Source organism: Girardinichthys multiradiatus, chromosome 21, assembly GCF_021462225.1.
Source record: "Girardinichthys multiradiatus isolate DD_20200921_A chromosome 21, DD_fGirMul_XY1, whole genome shotgun sequence".
Lineage (NCBI taxonomy): Eukaryota > Metazoa > Chordata > Actinopteri > Cyprinodontiformes > Goodeidae > Girardinichthys > Girardinichthys multiradiatus.
Window position 1 is genome coordinate 15,010,122 of NC_061813.1, and position 20,427 is coordinate 15,030,548.

Consider the following 20,427-nt stretch of genomic DNA (forward strand, 5'->3'; position numbering starts at 1 on the left):
ATTGTTTCATATGCTTTAATGGATGTTGCTTACACTTTACGGGAAAACTCTAAGTTACTGAGACATATCGGTACCTGCCTTAATCATTACCTTTTATTTTAATGTTTGAACACCTTACAGATAAAACATATAGCTAACTTTATTGTTCCACAATGAGGATATGTAATTAGGCTACTAGGAGATCTCCAAGGGACATGTCCAGCTGCTCCGGAAATCAGCCGATTCCAGTCAACTGATGAGCAATCTGTGCATTCCTTCATATAACCAGGTTTCCTATCAAGTCAGATTAGTTACTTGTTACTTTGTTAAAAAAAAAAAAAAACTCCACTACCTTCTTGCTGCACAGACAAATTCTACACAGAAGTCCAAAGCTGAGCAAAGAGATTGGAGACGGATTTTCATCATATATTGATCAGTTTATTCATTCAGTCGGGACATGATTTCTTTTTTTCTAGATGTCCCACAGTCTTACACAAAGAAACCATTGTGAGACATCCAATTGGACCGGAAAAATCAGAATGTGAGCATGAAAACAGACACACATTCAAAGACTGCTCGAGGACTGCCAATTTGACTTGCCGACCATCCGATTTCCTGAATAAATCCCAAAAGGTACCACATGTATAATTGTTTTTTTCACTTTTGATATCATTGTACCTAGAAAAGGGGAAGGTGTGGGAGTTGGGACACACTGAAAAGGTAAAAAAATAACAGCATTTTTAAGAGAAAAGTTCCTTCAAAGAGGGGTTCTGAAGTCACGTAGAGCAGAACCGGTTATTTGTACAGTAAATGCTTGCATGCACGTTGACACAGGCACTGATCTTGACTTGTCTCACTTTGTGGGTCCTACGCTGTGAGACAAAAAGCATTCTGGGAACTCTGAGCTCTCTCAAACAAGGCAGTCAACTTTAAAAAAAGAAATCTGTTTACAGATGACCTCACAGAACAACTATTTAGAAAGAAACAATCAAACTGAACGGAAAGAGCAAAAGACAAATTCAGTGAGACAGAGGCCACCATCAGCCTGTTTTTGTCCTATGGAAGAAATAAAAAAATGTATCAGTAACAAATATCTTAACACAGAAATAGTGGCTTTACTCCAGAACCTTCCAACAATACAATACGTTAACCGCAATACAGGCCGAACCTACTGTATACTGTGTCCAGAATGGCCCAGCAAACCAGTGCTGATTATTCTGCGTAGTGTAATAAAATCCACAAAATCCCAATCACGAGAAGCACTTATTTTAGCTTCTTTACAAACAAACAAAATTAAAAGTAATATACAAATAAAAAATTAACAGACAAGAACAAGATAAAAACCATGAAACAGTAAAACCAAGCACAAGTTTTATGCTCTATATTTAAGGCGAGTTAAAATATTGCAGAATGATTTGGCCCCTGTGTCTCAAACAGACTGCCACAACAGTCAGAGCTCCCGACTCTTAAACGCTGCAAGGTTCCAGAGAAGGGCAAGAATCAACTAAAATGAGAACAACAACAAAAAATGTGATCCTCTTTGGAAAGAAATTAACTTCTTTTGGTTTAGTTTGGTCTCAGGAGTTTCTTAAAGGGACAGCTGAGGACTTCCATTCTTTAATTAAATCAATTTCCTCAAACCATAAATTTAAAAAACTCAAATAAAGGAAAGCGTTTGATGACTGGTAACAAGGTGATACGGTTCTTGAAGGGGAGATTTGGGAAGTCCATCAAGGGAATAGAAAATTGCTGTTTTCCCAACAACCTGATATGAGAGATGACAATGCAGTGTCCTGTGGGAAGAGTATGTGTCCCCCTAAATGCCCTCCCTCTGACTGTAAGCAGATAGGGCAAAAAAATAAAAAAGGATGGGGTTAGGAAGTCAAGTTTCAGAGATACAAAGTGATGCTGACCCTCTTGCTTTGTCTTGTTCTTTTTTTCTGTGTTTTCTTTTTTTTTTTTTTTTGTCTGGGACCAAAGGTCTGTTCTGGCAAAGATCCCTCCGGCTCCCGTGTTGTTAAAAAGGCTGGGGGCTAACAAAGTCAGTGTTACGTTCTGGGATCCCCTGCATCACAGTCAGAATGTCTGGCTATTTCTGCAGGTCTGCACAAAAGAATCAGACCACCAGAGAGAAGGAGGCATGGCTGTGGTTTTTAATAAAGCGCTCCAGAGTCAGCTGCCCTCCTTTTATAAAAGTGACGGTAGTCCTGTTTTTTTTTTTCTCCTGGTAGCGTCTCATCTCGCCTTGCTCTCTTTAGTCTTTTTACAGCTCAGACCCATTCCTGCATGGAGCGTTTGCAGTACAGTATGTGGCGCGGTGTGCCCTTCCTTTTGAACTGCACTACAGTGTAGACCAGCACCAGCAGGCACAGCGCCAGCACGCACGGGATGACGATGGCTATGGCCTTCACTGTGCTGGCCTCGTTGTCCAACTCGATCACCACATCCGAGTTGCCGTCATCGGCTGGTGGACGGCCGGGGTCCCTGGGCATCCGGTCGCAACCCATGAAGTCCTTGACAAATGAGCGTGGGTATCCTGGCTCTACTCGTAGTAACTGGTTGTTGAACTTCCAGTACTCCTTTCCTTTATAGAAGTAGGTAAAACCTGAGGGGGAAAGGAAATAGAAAAAAACATAAGTGCCAGGAATCAAACGATTTTCAGGTTGTTCATTCCTGGCCAGTCTGATATCAAAAAATCCGTTTTTCTGATCTATGAACCCATCATACTGTATGTAAGTGCTTACAAGTTGTGGCAACAAAAACACTCTTTAGTGATGTTGCCTCTACTAGCAATATTAATAATTAATGACGGCTCATTCTTAAAGAGGAATCAGAATCATCTAAAATCGCTATCAGCATGCCAAGCTATACAAAAACCGGCAATCAAAAATCGGACAAAAATAAACTCTTAACTTCACAAAACAAATATATCTAAGACAGTTTCCAACACACATTGCATTGCTCTAACTTTGATCTGTTGTTTGTCTTCTAGCTTTTCTGCTCTGGCAAGAGGTTCTTACTGTCCCTAAGGTTTAATTAACTTGGTCATAGACCCTAATACATACTCAAGCAGGAGCCAGCACCCGGAGGAAGAAACACACAACAGTACACAAAATGCCGTGATTTACCCTTTACAGTTAAAAAATACACAAACTTTAGCAGACATTTCCAAAACATAATTGTTGCTGCTACATATCAACATATTGATAAAAGGTTGTGTGTTTTGGGCTGACATTAAACTTTGCTTCATCTCCTAAGTCCCTGAAATGCTTGAATGCTATTTATTAAAGCTGAGCCCAAAAGCATGGCTGAAATCTTAAGTTCTCCCCGTTCTCTCTGGCCTCCTTCACACTTTGTGCCTGTTCATTGATTATTCATGCACACATTTTCTTGGGGAAGATGAGGGGAGAAATGGCCTAAATTTCAAGCAGGGAAGGGCCTGGGCTTATTTAATCACTTGTTAGATGGAGATGTTCCTGCTGAAGGAGTGAAGAAACACAGGGTGAGCTTTTCAAAGATTTATCTTGGAGTAAGACAAAATGATCAAAAGGCACAAAGAAGAAGAAGAGCTACAGATACAACACTGGACATGTTTTATTTAACTGGCACAAAGCCTGTGCAACATTCAAGGCTAAACATGCTAACAGTGTTATAGTAGCCAGCGAACTGCCAAAACTTCCTGAGCAAAACTGGATCTCCAAACTTTGTTTCATGAGCCAAACGTGTAAGACATAAATCAACCACTCACAGTTATTGACGTAGCAAGGTCTATTTTAAACCAAACCAAACACCACGTACAAAACTATAGGAAGCAGTTAGCTTAGGTGAACAATTAGTCTAGAATGAGGAGTGGACTCAGGAAGGGAGCTACCCAGGCTAAACTGGGGGATTCTATTAAAATGTCAAAATAGTTCTCGTCTATTTCAAATCTGAGTACAAAGTGCAATTCATCTGGTAAGAATGACTTTTTCTTGGAAAGTATTAGCCCTGAATATCAGGGTGAGTGCTTTAACCTTAACCTGTATCTGTGTTTGACACTCGTATTGTTAGGTAAGATAGGAGGTGGTTTTTGTGTTGACTCAAGATTCAGACTTGTCATGGGGCTAGCTGCCAGCCATCCATTACATAAGCACTGAAGAAGCTACCATCAGTATAAAATTATCTGTATGGCAGCAGTTTGGGTACCCAGTTTAAAACTGAAGCATTGACAAAATGAAAGACAAGCACTGTGAGAATATCTAGACTAGCTAACCATTAGCCACTAACAAAGCCAAAGTTAGCATCTTCTTGCCATTTCCTTTTAGCACAAAACTAAACGGTTAGTTTAGTTTTTTCATGAGCTTGCACTTAATTTGGTCACCACTAGTTAAAGATCTAAAATATTAGCAAAATTTGAACAGAGATTTTGTAACACAGTCTTAGATCCATTAAAACTTTGTTCTTTTGGTGAAAACCTTCAATACAGACTAGATGCAAATATTTTGGAAGCACTTTGAGAATACCATGACAGGCTAACCATTTGTCGCTTACACCATTAAAATAACCAATGTAGTTTCCCATTGTTGCCAAAGTTAAGGCTCATTTCACAGTTTTTTAATGAGTCTAAAAACCTAAACCTGATGATTCTACACTAAACAGAAGGTCTTCAAAACATTTACAATTATTTCTATCCTGAAACCCCATTTACTGAGACTTTCAATGCTTTGTCATTAAGACCACGTTAGAATTAGAGAAACAACAAAATCTGCAATTTATAGACGCATTCCCCAGTAGAGATCACAGTTTTTAATTGGCTAAAACATTTACTTTATTTGTAAATACAGAAAAGTGGAGATTGGCGTTGGAAGAAGGGTTTGCTTTTAAAAGTTGCAGGATAGTGGCTACCAAGGACTGTACTTGGGAAGCTCTGCACTAATGTATCTCACATGAATGCAGTTCAGTATTCATACAAGATATTATCTGGCCAAAACAACTGTGCAATATAGCTAGGTCATCAATACCCTCAAGCGCTAAAAGCCTGCTGTCTCTCTCATGTTATCATTGGCTCCAGGATAGACATTATGTCTATCTGGGTCAACGCTGAGAACGTGATACTTGACACACAGAATCCGCAATCTGACAGACGGGCTAATAAACGCATTCTGACACAAAGACAAGCAAAAACGCACACATGTATAACCCTGCTGGATACGAATCCATCCTTCACGCTCCAATAGATACCTGCTCCATGACCTCGCTTGGACACACACAAAGCTACAAATCTGGCGGCAGATACTCGGCGCAGATGGGCAGAGCTTTCAACACCACCTGCCCTTCTTTTTCCAACTGTGTTGCTGCCAATGTCATACACCAAACACACCTGGCATAGCGTCTGAAGGCAAAAGCTTTTCCCGTTCCCTAACATTATCTCACTGGATTATAAGTGATTTCTGTGAGAGTTAGACTTTCCACCTCCTAACAGCTGAGGGCCAGTTGGCCTAAACCAGTGCCCAGCAGGAATCATGTCCTTTGTACTTTAGTTCTGCTCCAATTGGGTCTTACTGCATTATGGGCTAATTGTGAAACAGTTTCCTTTCAAAAATATTAACAAACAAAGCAAGATTTTGAGAATACACTTAAGCTAAACTGTTTGCAATGGGCAAATGCTCTCTATCTCCATTGATGTTACATGGAAGTATACCACCAGCTAAAAATCAGCAGATAACTGGGGCAAATTTCAATCAATTCTAGCCTGGTTTAGATCCCACAGAGAATGTGCTGGTGATCAACTAAAATCAATGCTGCCTTGAACATACTGGTGCTGTTATTGCCACCGAACAGTATTGGACAGGACAGATCGTACCATGGGCTTTGTCAACAAAGGCCCCCTGTGTTGAAGCAGGGACCCCCTTCCACACTGAGATGGGCTTTGGATACCCAGGGTCCATGGTTCTCTTCTCCTCATTGTAGCGCCAGTACCTAAACAGAAACAAATGATGAGCCACAGGAGGACAAAGCAGAAGCTGGCAAATATACAATTTAAACTGACAACAGATGGTGTAATATGGTGTCTTAACACATGTTGGGTTAAGTGGTTGTTCCATCGGAGAGCATTTCAAACCCAGTTTTGAATATGTTGGATCTTTACAAACACATATGTTCCAAATCTTTTTGTATCTCTGCTTTCTCCAGTGGTCCTCACCTGTCTCCTTTAAAGAAATAGGTCTTGGCCACATCCTCCCACCACACTGCCGTCTCGATGCTCTGGGACGGCATGCCATGGCTGAACTGGGTGATGTCTCTTGGGTAGTCAGGCTCCAACTTTGTGTCTTTATATACCCAGAACTGCTTTCCTGCATATCAGGAACAAACAGAAAGATTGAATAAATAAAACAAGGCAGACAAACTACAGTAAAAATCACTGTACAGCAACAAACACTAGACAAGAGCAGAGAAAGCTTCATAGCAAACATTAGGCAATAACCTGGTGCTTTGTGTTACTCTTTTGGATCTGGATATTTCCCTGATTTGAAACAGGACAAGAATATGTTAAAACGGTCTCTTTCCCTTGCTTAAAGCTACTCTGGATTAGGCATAGGCTGGTATGAGATTCTCCGAGGATGTTAACCTTGAGTAAAATGGCTTTGCTTCACAATCCTATCAAGGCTGTGTGTTGTGCACCTTTTTCCAAAACACTGTCCTTCCACTCAATTTTCCAATATTTTGTGTGGACACAGCGGTGAACAAGCAACTTTTTTAGCAATGACATTTTGTGGTTTAGCGTCCTTGTGGAGAGATTCAGTAACTACTGGACAACTGTCCATAGTCCCCCATTATTGTGTAGGCATGAATATAACATTTCTTTTTTAAAAGTACTTTTTGATTTGTCCTTTCTGATATTCACATTTTCTGAGAAACATAACTGGGTTTTCATGATTTGTAAGCGACTATAATCAAAACTAACAGAATGAAAAACTCTTGAGATGCATCACGTTGTATAAAGAATGTGTATATATATATACTGTATCTATATTTATAACTATATATCTATAGATATAGATATATAGATATATCTATATCTAGATATATCTATATGATTGTTTTTTTGATACAACAACTAAAATACATTTAAGTTTCCATGTTATTTTAATTGTTCATGTGCACCCAAGCCTAACCCTATCCTAGTGGAGGTGGCTCTTTAATTAAAACTCCCGTGACTTGTTTTTCATGATTTAAAAATCATGATCTTTAAGAAGCAAGTAAAATGAGTAATAGTTTGTTTTGACCCTCGCTTACTGCGGAACCTGTTCAGTGCTTGCAAACTGAACTAGTCACAAGTCAATTGTGATTTTAAAAAAAACAGCAGTGACACTGGAAGAAAAACCAATGACAAAACGGACACTTAAAGCCCTTTTTTGAGAGTTTTCAACTCCAACCAAACTCCCACCCAACCAAATTTCTCCATACATGTTCCAACCTAAAAATTGCAAGTGTTTCACCGACTCCTGTTGCCTGCTTTTCCATGTATTTGGTCTCCTTCCTGTGAAGTAATTGGGTTAAACAGCACATTTTGACACAGTGTGACCCCAGGAAATGCATTTCTGTATCACTGGAGGAGTTAAAGGGGTGGGCCAGGAAGAGGTGCTAGCGAGGGAGGTGGATGTTACAGGAGAAAAAGAAAAATCGAAGGCGAGATCACAAAGGAAAAGCACAATCCTGTCAACAAATTGATAATATTTAAAAACATTATATCTTTATTAGTCTCCTAGCGGTTTTGGTTTATCTCAGGTAGGGAAAAATCCACAAGGACTGATTTTTCTCCACGTTGTATCACTTAACCTGCTCCTTTTGGAGTATTTAGGTTAAAGGGAACACTTTGACAGCTGACTAGTTGTTTTTGTACCAATCTAAGCAAGGTCTTTCATTTGGCTTTTACAGTTTAATTAATATTTCAAGGCATAACATGTCTTTGCCAAAGAAAACACAGAATCATGCATTCAAAAGGAAAATATGAGAGTGCTAACTGAGGTTGTTGTATCTTTATTCATCCCAAGCTCAGCAATCAGATGCCCTGAGCTCCTTTCTTCAAAAAACATGGGAAATGGTTGGACAAAGTCAGGCAAAATCCTGGCCCTTTTCATAGCTGCTCTCTGCCATTGTAAAGTCCAGAAAAATGTAGATTTAACCAGAAAAACTAAATCTGCACTAACAGGGCTTAAATGAAGGAACTGTAGTACAGGGTGTTGGTTGAATATTAACAGGGATAGATAGCCTTCTGTTGGAAAGGAAATTCCTGTCATTTCATGTTTTTCTCATACAGTTCTCCGCTCATTGTGGGTCAGGCTTCCTCTGACATTAACAGACCACACCCTGGGATTTATCCAGTCTCCCAGCCCCCATAAAGCAGTAATTTTAAGATGATTCAAATACTTCCCCTAAACATACTGGATACCCTTTCTCTCTCAGTCAATTTAATGCAAAATATGACTTTTCTCCTTAATTTAGATATTTTTCGAAATGGCAGCCAACACGAACCAGCCTGCAGATTAAAACTGAGATTTGTCTAAAGAGCTGTGATGGTTGCTTTGATGTTTTGTTGGCCCAGGCCGCTGCTGAAGAGCAGAGAGCCGTTACAAATTCCCCCTGCTTGACCATAGCATTGTATGGAATGTCCTGTATGTAATGACAAAATACCCATACAAAATTATTAACACCCCTTGAACCATTCCATTCCCTTTCACATTACAACCACAAAATTCTCTGTATTTTAATTGGTATTATAGTAAAAACATAATAAAACATCCATCCATTATCACCCGCTCATCCATGCAGAGTCACGAGGCTGGGGGGCCTGTGCCTATCTTTAGTGTTATTGTACAAGAGGCAGGGTGCACCCTGGACAGGTCACCAGGATAAGCGACCATATATGCACATCCTAAGGGCAATTTAGAGAAACCAATCAACCCTAACAGCCATGATTTTGGACTGTGGTAGGAAGGCAGAGTTTCAGAAGAGAACCCACTAATGGACAGGGAGACCTAATTCCTTGCAGAAAGACCCCAGGCCGGGACTCGAACCAAGGACCTCCTTGTTGCAAGGCAACAGTGCTACCAACAGCATCAACATGCAGCCACACAATAAAACCAGTTTTTTTTTTTCTTAGAAAAGAATAACCCGAAATGGGTAATTTTATCTCAGTATATATCCAGTTGTTCTATGAAGGCCTCAGAGGTTTGTTAGAGAAGAAAACTGCATGATAAAGACGAAGGAACAGCAAACAACTGCTTTTCAGCTGTCTTTCAGGAAGACCGTTGTGGAGAATCCAAAGGCCTTGGTGATAAAACAGTCCAAGCTTTGAACATTTAAATGCACTATTCAAATCATCGAGGCAAAAACGGAAAAAGTATGGCGCACCTAACAAAATATATCCGTCCACCAAAACTGACAGACTGAGGAAGGAAAGCATTAATCAGAGAAGCAGCCAGGAGACCCATGGTAGCTCTGAAGGAACTCGGGATTCTTCCAGTGGAAGAAAGAATATGTTAACAGGACAACTATTTGTCCCACACTGCAAATCTAGTGTGGCGAGAAGAAAGCTGTCGTTGAAAGAAAGCCATAAGAAGTCCTGTTCACAGTTTGCCAACAACTACACAGGTGACAAAGCAAATGTGGAAGAACTGCTCCGGGTCAGGTGAGGGCAGATTTTAACTTTTTGGCCTACCTACAAAATGCTCTTTGTGTGGAAGTCTAATACCACACATCAACCTGAACCAACCCAGCATGAGGCTGCCACTACCTTGTGTCACTGCGGGGATGGTTTTCTTCAGCACAAACACAAGTCAGAGTTGATGGCAAGATGGGTGGAGCTGAATACAATTTTATTCTATAAAATATGTCCAAAAGATAAGGGAATAAGGATATTTGTACACCTGTAACCTCGTGGTAACATTTATTTACAATGTAAAAATATAGTTGAGCACTTTTATACTCAACTAACAAAATTCACTGGATTTTCCAATATACTTTAACCTACACCACACAGGGAGAAAATATTAGGTCTGTCAGTTTTCAAGTAAATATCCAAGCTGTTCCTCAGATTTAAAAAAGGCAGCACTCACCACCTTTGATCTCTGCTACATGTCCTTACTTTCTACTTTCTACAAATAGATCTACCCACCTAGCCTAAACATGTTCCTCTGCCCTACCGTTTGTCACCAACATTAGCATGTCAAGTCAATCAGCTTACAACACCCCAAGGGATGGACTTTTATTTCCTAGAACCAGAAACTTTTTGACTAAAGCTTAGACCACTGTGTTCACATACTTTATTGTACTTTTTCGTTCTACTTCAAGAAAAGGCTCTGTCTTAATACATTTTTATTTTCTACTGACAATACACAATCTATATATAAGTAATGGCAGCTAAGCTATCAGAAAACACTTTTATCTCAAAGGCACATCGCTGTTGTTAGTACAGGGCTACAAGAGGGAAGAGTACCCTGAACCTGCCCGTTATATAAAGTTTATCAGTTTTAAATTTTAACAGTTTCAAGTTTTAGTCTCTAAGAAACAATGTTTTACATGAAATAAAGTGGAGAAAGTAGGAAAAATAACTGAGGAAGTGATGTGGTGCTTTCAGGTATTAGTTTTAGCTAATATTAGCTAGTTAAAGCTAGTCATGGTCACGTGTGCCTTTGCTATCATCAACATAAGCAAATGCTCTTTGTTCACAAAAGTTACACAAAAGTTCTTTGTGACTTAAATATGCTACAGTGTTTTTTTCATACTAAGTACTATACAGTGGAATATGGCCAAATGGAACGTGAAGGGGAGTAAAAAAGTTGGATGGTTTCCTTCTAGTGCACTTTGGGGGATTTACCATGTGACTGGCTAGATAACCTGGATTAGATGGTGATGGAATTGTGTGCTACAAATGCAAGGAGCGATATCAATACAAAAGCATGACCCTTCCTGCACCACTGAATCGCAAGGGAGATATTAAAAGGTGTGATAGAGGTATTATGAAGGGCCAGCTGTATTAACAAAGCCTGGTTCTGCTGAATCAAATAATCTTCCACAGTTTAACATCAGGTGCCTGAGAAAATATAGAGGGAAACAATGACTAGACAACTGGCAGAGCACTTCCCTGTAGCAATGAACAACCCTTGCTGTCTCTAAGTTTAATGTACACCAGAGGTGTTAACATTTTGACTGTCTCTGGGATGGATTTAATGCACAAAGTTAATGAGTGCCACAGCCATGACCTCGGTGAAATCTAGACGTCACGGTTTCCATTTGTGCTTTCTTGGTTTTTGGGATCATTTATGGGACAGACAGTGCAGTACTGCATTTTCCTTTCATACCAACCTTCTTCCTGACTTGTTTTTCTTTTCTTGTTTCTCCAAAATATGGACAGACAGAATAAGACCTTCAGGCAAATCTGTTATGCAAGTTTAAATGAGAAATGGTATTCTGTTAATATGGATTTTCTAAATCCACCCAGTCTGGTTAGTAAGCAGAGTGTAAGAAAAGGCAGTGAAATCCAGGTTGCAGGGCTTGTGGCACACGCTGGAGCAGTAGTCTGCATTTCCAGGAATTGTTTGTGGTTGAAAATAGAAATGGCTTTGAGAGAGGATTTGTAGTTTTTATCCCAGCACACTTTCATGGCTTGCCTGCATCTACTTACATCACCCACCACTCTGCCTTCTTTCTACCTCTCCTTCCCTGTTTCTGTCTTCCTCTTTTCTTCTCTGAAGGATGTGCAAATACACAGACTGCCAAGTTTGTTTGACGTTTCTTTCAAGTGTCTTCTTGGCTCTCGACATGATTGGCTTCAAAGCTCTTTTACTGCTTGGTCTACATTTGAATATGTAAAAACAAAATCAAAAGCACAACAAAAATCTCTCAAATCATGCTTCATTAAAGCATAGCTTGCAGTAAAACGTCTTGCAATCAACAGTAATTTCCTAAAGCAATCCATACGAGAGATGTTTAGCTACGGTTGATGATTTATACTGAACATACAGTATATTGCCATAAGCAACACCAGAGCACATGTATTATTTAAAATCAGATCGGTTGGATTATATGGGATATTCCAACCGAGGAAAACACTTTTAATCTTTCCAAGATTTACACTAAAGTCCTACACAGATAAGATCAAGGCAGTGCTTTGAGTGAGCAGATAAAAACATATTTCTTATAAGCATTCATTGAAAATGCATGCAGGATATTGGAAGAAGCATGAGCATACAAGCTTATGAAAAAGAACACCACACTCCCATGTAAACAGATCTCGAGGTAAAGATTGCTGTGGCTAAACAAGACACAAGAGAGATCGCATAAACCAGGATTACACAAACACAATATCTGCGTCAAGGTTTAGGATCAAAGCTGTCTGAGGACTGGTCCCCGATGGAGAAGCTACACAATAAAGGCAGAGATGAGTGGTGCTGGTAAACAATGGCTTACCTTTGAAGAAGACAAACTTGCCCTCGCTGTTCTCGTAGACAGCATCTATCTTTGATGGCAGCCCCTTCCAGAACACGCTGATGAGCATGGGGAATCCCGGCAACACAGAGTTGTCTCTCATCCGCCAAACCCAGTGATCCTGAGATGGATGAAAATGTCATTAGAAAACAATAAAATACATTTTTAGGAATGGTAACTTTTTATTTGAAGGTGGAAAAGGTAAAGGTAACATTTGTCAAAGAGGTTCAGCAGATGTCTTGTTGAAAATGGGATAAACTCGCCTCTGCCCCTTGTGACATAGGCAAAACACCAACAAATATCTTCAGGACTCTTGCTGAGGTCAGGGAGTTTTGTGGCAAATTTTGGCTCATTGTACATAAACAAAATTTTTGAAAGGAGATGCTTATGTAAAATAAGTGCACTAAACACAAACTAGTTCCCAAACACACTGGATTCATGTTTGCAGTTTTGGTCACTTCACACCAAGCTTGATCGCTACAAAAAGAAGCCCTCTGCCACAAGACATTTTGTACCAATCAATCCTCAGTTCAGTCCACCACTGGGGCATTTTGTCTCCAGTTTGACAGTCCACAATTTAAAGTAATTTTCTGTAATATACAGTACTTAGCATCTAAGTACTGTATATTACAGTTTTATGCCGTATGATTCAAAAAAGCACTGTCTATCAGATTTCTCTTATAGTTGTTTTAGTTTAATCAGTTATCATAATAAGAGTTATCTGGGCCAAACTGGGATCAGAGAAGAAAAATTAGTACAAGTTGTACAAGTTATGATACAAAGTCTTCAGGAAATAATTCGAAATATTAGAAAAATTCATATGCAAAATTTGACCATTTTTCTGATTTATTATTTTCATAGTTTGCAAAAACGTAACTACTGGAGGTTTGACAATATATTCAGTTGATGATACAAGATGATAAGTGACGTATTTTTCGCATGAATATCCAACAGATTTACAGAATCTTTGTACAATAAATGTTCCATTTAGAAGGTTATAAAGGTTTCATAAATTTCTGTTATTTCATCATTGAACTAGAGATCTACAGCTGCAGTCTAGATTCCTTAAAAAATGTGTTTATTAATTTCATAGGCTCTGAAGCAGGTGCCGACTTTGGCGTCATTAGCGGCTAATGGTTAGCCAGTATGTTTTATAGCAGTGCTCATAAATAGTTTGTATCTTGGCTGTCATACTGTGGCTGTTTTATTCTGTTGGGTATTCCAAAAATAGTGGACACTTCTTCAATGGCTCAATGCAACTCAAAAAGTCTTTGCTGTATTACTTCAAAATAACAGTCTTAAACAGAGATACAGGGTGTCATACTTAAGGTACTCATCTTCAAATCTGTGGACAATATTTACAGCCAGGTGCTGATTCATACTTCGCTTTGAAAGGAATATTGTGCCATTAAATGCCATCACACCCTGCTTAACTACAAAAGCATGTGAGCAACTGTGATTAGACCTAATTAGGAAACAGTAAGAAATCTGAATATTACATATAAAAAGCAGAGCATAACCAAATCCCTATGTCTCTTAGCTAGAACCAGCTTGTTCTATCTTGCACTGGTCCTGTCACTATCGTAGTATATATGAGTTCATAAACGTGAAGCCAGCATGTTGAACTTCATCTGGGAAATATACAGAAATCTCTTATTTTTAAGTTTCTATCACACATTGATATCACTGTACACACTGCCCTGATGTAACAATAAACAAAAAAACTGTAATTCTGTGTACTGTAACCTTATTGGCACTAAATTCTTCCATCTGACACTACTGAGTTTAAGACAAGTGCTTGCTTTGCTGCTCAAACAACAGAGCCTGCAGTCACTGATCAACTCTGGCTGCTGTTTTGACAGCTGTTATGCCTCAAAGACACACTTTCTCAGGTTTCCTGGGAAGTCTCTGCTATACAGGCAGAATTTGAAGGACACACTGGGAAAACCATCACGTACTGAGGGGGCAAAGTGATAGCCAGGAGCTTTATGAGAAACCAAGGGTCTGATTTCCTATGGGTGGGAGGTAAGGGAGGACATGAGAGTGGCCAAGTGGAAGGTGTGTCCTTTTGATGTTGGGTGAAACTTGATGACAGAAGGCGCTGGGGGAGACCCAGCTGCGAAAGCCATTAGAGCCCAGCGAGATGTCCCACCCTTTGGCGATGAACGGCCAATTGCGCCTCCTGAATGTGCTTAGCTTGGCCCAAACAGTCTGACCTCGTACATAGTGAGGGATATAGAGCGAGAGAGGAGACGACTTATCCTTACCCCTTGACTTTTTCACAGTCAAAGCTAAACTGACTATTTATGAAACACCCTTTATCTTACTCTTTTTCTCTCTTCGCCTAATCCAATTGTTTCACTGGGACTCCACTCTCCCTGGACAGTGTCTCCTGTTCCTTTTTCATTTCCCCTTTGTCTCTCAGGCCCCCCGATCTTCCTCTCCCACTCACGCTCTCTATACCTGCTGTCTCCATAGATTTAAACAGTGCAGCACATTCCTCTTTGCAAAGTCTGTCCAGTAATTGAAAACAGTTCAAACTGAGAAATCTAACCCCTTTGAATGCTTCTGACTGTAGAAAAGACACACTCCCTCTCTGAAAATAAAGCTCAGACACACTTGCAGAAAGGTTTCTACAAGCATTTTGCAATTACTCACAGCTTTAGTTTCATGTTTTCTATTTTGTAAAATAGGGTGTTGAAGGGCTGAATTATTACATGTTCTTTATCAGACTATGAATTCTACACTGATCTTTGAGATAAATTAACTTTATCCACCAGTGCGGAAAATATGCAAAGAAAAACAAACTGTAGAAGACCTCAGCATTTTGTAAAAGTCAAAATCAATACAGCACAGGTCCAGGAAACAGTATTTTCTACACCATGTTGAGACATTTCTAAAGTTCAGTCAGACAGCAAGAGAATGAGAAAGAGAGAGCAAAACCTTCAGTAGATAGCAGGAAGGTTGTATCAAATACAGCAATCCTTTTGAGCTTTCAGCTCTCTTTTGGAACATACTGGATTTAGAAATCTTGACAGTCTCTTGCAAATCTCAGAGTTAAGGTATAAATAGTATATTTTCTAAAGAATACACACAGAGGCTGTTGGTTTTTGTAACAATAACTACTAATATTAGATGCTAAACCAAGGAAGGAAATAAATATTTTCAATCCCATTGTAATAGCTTTCTAATGTTATGAATATATTATTTAACATTAATACTTAAATATTTTATTAAAAAAATATGTTGGTCTGTTAAGGGTTGTCCTGTGAATACCAGCCCAATAAGGTATTAGGACAACATTGAAAGGGATGAGCCAAGCTCTAACATTATTGAACAGCAAAACACAGAATGAATTCACACAATTTCTTAAAATACAAGAATTTATTAACAAAAATAAGTCAACTTATATGTCAAACATATTTCAATCAACAAACTCTTTACTGTGCTAAAACAACCCAACTAAACTACCAAGCAGAATGAAAGAATAAGGATGATATGTACAATATAAACAAGTGAACCACAGATGGTTGAAAACTATGATCGAAAGAGTGTTTCAACATTACCATGCAATATTTATGTTTGTGTATATATGCATGTATGTGGATTATCTTGAAGAATGTGGAAATGAAGTTAAGTTAGTCTTGGAACCAACTTAGGTAATAATTGGTACACCTTCAAACAACCATTCACAATGCAAGATGAGATAAAACATTTTAATAAAATAACATTTTAAAGAATGATTTGCTGAATCAAACCAACCTTCTGGATGACCAATTCTCAACAATGTTTAATTAGCTGCATTTATTTATTAAAATAATATTTAAGGAAATATCATTTTTAACAAGAACCAAATCGTTTGGATAAATGGGTCTTAATGGTGTTTAATTAGTTATCACATTTAGTAAAATAAAATTTTGCGAAATATTATTTCCTAGATTGGAAACTAACAACCCTTCTGGGTAAATGATCTTCAGCTGACTCATAAAGTGGGCGAGCATGTTTTCTTAGCTGTTAGCAGTTGGAGCTAACAAAAGAAGCTTATATCTGGTTACCAGAATCAAACACATACCTTTAAAATACCACTGATAAATGGGTTAAGCATGGACGGCGTGTTATGGCGGATCTTCTGTGTTTAAAAACCACCCTTTAAATAAAGTTTGTCTTAACTTTAAAAACACAACACAGAACACATCATTAGCTGAGTGCTAGTCTGCTACCACTTACTGTAGCGGAGTATCTGCACACAAACAAAACAAATGTCATTAAATGAACATTATTTAGATTATTTAACACTAAGCTAATCTTCTCTGCCCAAACATTACTTCTTACATGAACCGTGCTGAGGAGGAGTTGTCCTGGATGTTGGAAAAAAAAAACATCCGCTTGTGGGTAAATAAAAGGGTTAACTTGCAGCTAACCTCCTTAGCTGTGGAGTAGGGCGGCTTGTTCTGCCAGTCCGGCTGAACCGTATGACAAAGACACGTTCCACTCCTTAAGTGGCCGCGATGCGGCGGGGTAGCTCTCGCTACCTGGACGTGCACACAGGAAGGCGTGCGAAGCGGTCCCGGCCTTCTTTTCCAGGCCGTGTGGAAATCCACTTCAATTAGGGTTCCTTCTGGAGCCCTCAGAAGAAAAGCCAAGTCAAGCTTGTCTCATTACACCCTTTATATTGAATGAATGCCGGATCCTCAAACAGCAAATCATTACTTAACTTTGTTGTGATTGTAGTCACTCTGGATCCAAGTTGAAGAGTAATGTCTGTTTGCCAGCAAGGAGACATTAGCGTCTCTCCTTCCAGTTCCACTGGGGATCTTTGTGGAAGAGGTCTGTTTGTTGGAATGCTTGGTTTTTATTTAAACAGTGACGTCATGGGAAGTCCGCTGTTACCCCTCTTGTTCCTGTTCCTGGCTGTGCTGGAGGAAGGTTACTGTGATTTATTTAGAAAATCCTGAAAAATCAAACTGGGCTTTAAATGTTGAAATCCATGGCTGGGGTCCCAACACTAACTTATAGCTCTTAAAGTTGGCTAAAATAATCTCTTTCAATGATTATATGCAGAACTTGGATCAAAACTATTTAATCCTCACATTAGATTTTGTAGTTGTCATTGTGAAAATCACTGTTACAACTTTCCAACCTCAAAGGTAGCTTTACAGCTGATCCATGTGGGACATGTTTTGGTCTGACTAACCCAACACAGGGGCATTTTAATCAGAAATGTAACCATCCTTACCCAAATTGCACAGAATGCTGTTCAGCAACTAAAGTATTGGTGAACAGCCAAAATTCTTATGCTTAAAGTACAGACGTTTAAGTTAGAATTAACACCACGGAATATTTAACATCAGGAGAAAATTGGGTATTTGTAGATAAAAAACAGAGACCAATCTCATTTGTGTATGCTATACCCCAGAGACAGTTTAGCCAAGAATAGTGGGAAAAATCAAGGGAAATGGTCAGTTTTTCTATTTCGCCATTTGGCACAGACTAAAAAATCATCTTTGAACCCTGATGATTTATAGACAAGATAAGCTGGCATATGCAGAAAAACATGCAAATGAGTGATTCACCTACTAGCTGTCATATGAATCCTTCAGCCATGACTGCACTGATTACATCCAACCTGCTTTCTCTTAAAACTCTTTGCAAAACTGTGAAATAATTTGGGTCTAAATTGTTACAACTCACTCAGCAACAGCTAGAGTTGATTATCACAGTCTAAAATTGGTAAACACATATGTTATAGATATGGTTCAAAATACCTAATAGGAGGCCCTGCTTTATCTTGGCTATCCATCTGTCTTTCTAGACCTGAAAAAGAGAAACATAAAGTGCTACTGTGTTCTCATTATTGGATGTGGGAGTCAGAGCATGTCTCAGACATCAGCAATCCTAAACTGCAAGGGACCCTCTGGCCTCCCAGAATCCCCTGCTCTATAGCTGTCCTTATAAATGAGTGCTGAGAATATATAATGTACGTCCTTATATGGTCTGAAGTATCAACTCAGGGTCACACTTAAGGTATTTTAAGCTTGATCGAAACCTGGGTCACTGAGTGCAACCTCAACTCTCAGTCTCTGATGGTTTATGTTAGCAGCAGCAGCAGCAGCAACAGCATAACATTATTACAACATGCATCAGTGGATGAATATTACAAAAGTTATCTATAAGCCACTAAAACTGTAGCCTTTATTATCTTCGCTTTTTTAGTACTAAAACCACTGGCAGGAAATGAGGAGATTGGTGACAGTATAGATATACAGTATATGTACACTCACTGGCCACTTTATTAGGTACACCTTGCTAGTACCGGGTTGGACCCCCTCTTGCCTTCAGAACTGCCTTAATCCTTCGTGGCATAGATTCAACAAGGTACTGGAAACATTCCTCAGAGAGTTTGGTCCATATTGACATGATAGCATCACACAGATGCTACAGATTTGTTGGCTGGACATCCATGATGCGAATCTCCCGTTCCACCACATCCCAAAGGTGCTCTATTGGATTGTGAACCGTTGATACAAGGCAGGATGGATCCATGCTTTCATGTTGTTGAAGCCAAATTCTGACCCTACCATCCGAATGTCGCAGCAGAAATTGAGACTCATCAGACCAGGCAACGTTTTTCCAATCTTCTATTGTCTAATTTTGGTGAGCCTTTGTGAATTGTAGCCTCAGTTTCCTGTTCTTAGCTGACAGGAGTGGCACCCGGTGTGGTCTTCTGCTGCTGTAGCTCATCCGCCTCAAGGTTTGACGTGTTGTGCGTTCAGAGATGCTCTTCTGCTTGCCTTGGTTGTAACGAGTGGTTATTTGAGTTACTGTTGCCTTTCTATCAGCTCGAACCAGTCTGGCCATTCTCCTCTGACCTCTGGCATCAACAAGGCATTTGCGACCACAGAACTGCCGCTCACTGGATATTTTCTCTTTTTCGGACCCTTCTCTGTAAACCCTAGAGATGGTAGTGTCTGAAAATCCCAGTAGATCAGCAGTTTCTGAAATACTCAGACCAGCCCGTCTGGCACCAACAACCATCCCACTTTCAAAGTCACTTAAATCACCTTTCTTCCCCAATTCTGATGCTCAGTTTGAACTGCAGCAGATTGTCTTGACCATGTTTACATGCCTAAATGCATCGTGTTGCTGCCATGTGATTGGCTGATTAGAAATTTGCGTTAACGAGCAATTGGACAGGTGTACCAAATAAAATGTATATACATAGAGAGAGATAGATTTAGATATATTTACATTCAGTCTCGGGGGGGGGGGGCAGTTTCCTGCGTCCTTATGGCACTGGTCCCAAGCCCAGATAAATACAGAGGGTTGTATCAGAAAAGGCACCTGCCATAAAACGTTTTCCACATCTACCATGCAAGCCACGAACAATGATTTCCATACCAGATGGGTCAAGGCCTGGGTTAACAATGACCGCCAATGGTGCTGGTGACCGACGGCGGTACCGGTGGAAATTGGGCTACTGTTGGTCAACAAATAAGAAGAAGAAGAAGAGGGGTAGAAAGAGAAGTTGGTAGAAAGAGAAGAGGAAAGGCAATGGTCTAGGAATGAGAGTAGGGAAGTGGAATGTTGGGACTATGGCAGGAAAAGCTAGAGTGTTGGCTGATATAATGCAGAGGAAGGTGGACATCCTGTGTGTTCAGAAGAACAGGTGGAAAGGCAGCAGGGCTAGAAGCTTAGCAGTAGGGATCAAGCTGTTCTACCATGGTGTGGATGGAAAGAGAAATGGTTATCTTGAAGGAAGAGTTTTCCAGGAATTTTCTGCAGTTAAAAAGAGTGTCAGATAAGATGATGAGTCTGAAGCTAGAAATTGAAGGTGTGATGTTCATTGTTGTTAGTGGTTATGCCCCATATGTAGGATATGAGTTTGATGAAAAGGAGAAACTCTGGAGCGAGTGAGTGAGTGCTGATTGGTGCAGACTTCAATGAAAATGTTGGATCAGGGAACAGATGTAATGAGGAAGT

At 39.6% G+C, this 20,427-nt stretch overlaps 1 protein-coding gene across 2 annotated transcripts in view; it reads right to left on the reverse strand.

Annotated features, from left to right (window-relative positions):
• Positions 1 to 1,696: 1,696 nt before the first annotated feature.
• LOC124857944 (matrix metalloproteinase-16-like) overlaps positions 1,697 to 20,427 on the reverse strand; it is an 86,966-nt gene continuing 68,235 nt past the window's right edge. For both annotated transcript variants that reach the window (XM_047349549.1, XM_047349550.1), the window contains 4 exons: positions 12,430 to 12,568; positions 6,161 to 6,311; positions 5,822 to 5,937; positions 1,697 to 2,584 (listed from right to left, as the gene is read on the reverse strand). In XM_047349549.1, the coding sequence (XP_047205505.1) occupies positions 2,250 to 2,584; positions 5,822 to 5,937; positions 6,161 to 6,311; positions 12,430 to 12,568 (741 nt within the window). In that variant the 3' untranslated portion in view covers positions 1,697 to 2,249. The remainder of the gene's footprint in view (positions 2,585 to 5,821; positions 5,938 to 6,160; positions 6,312 to 12,429; positions 12,569 to 20,427) is intronic.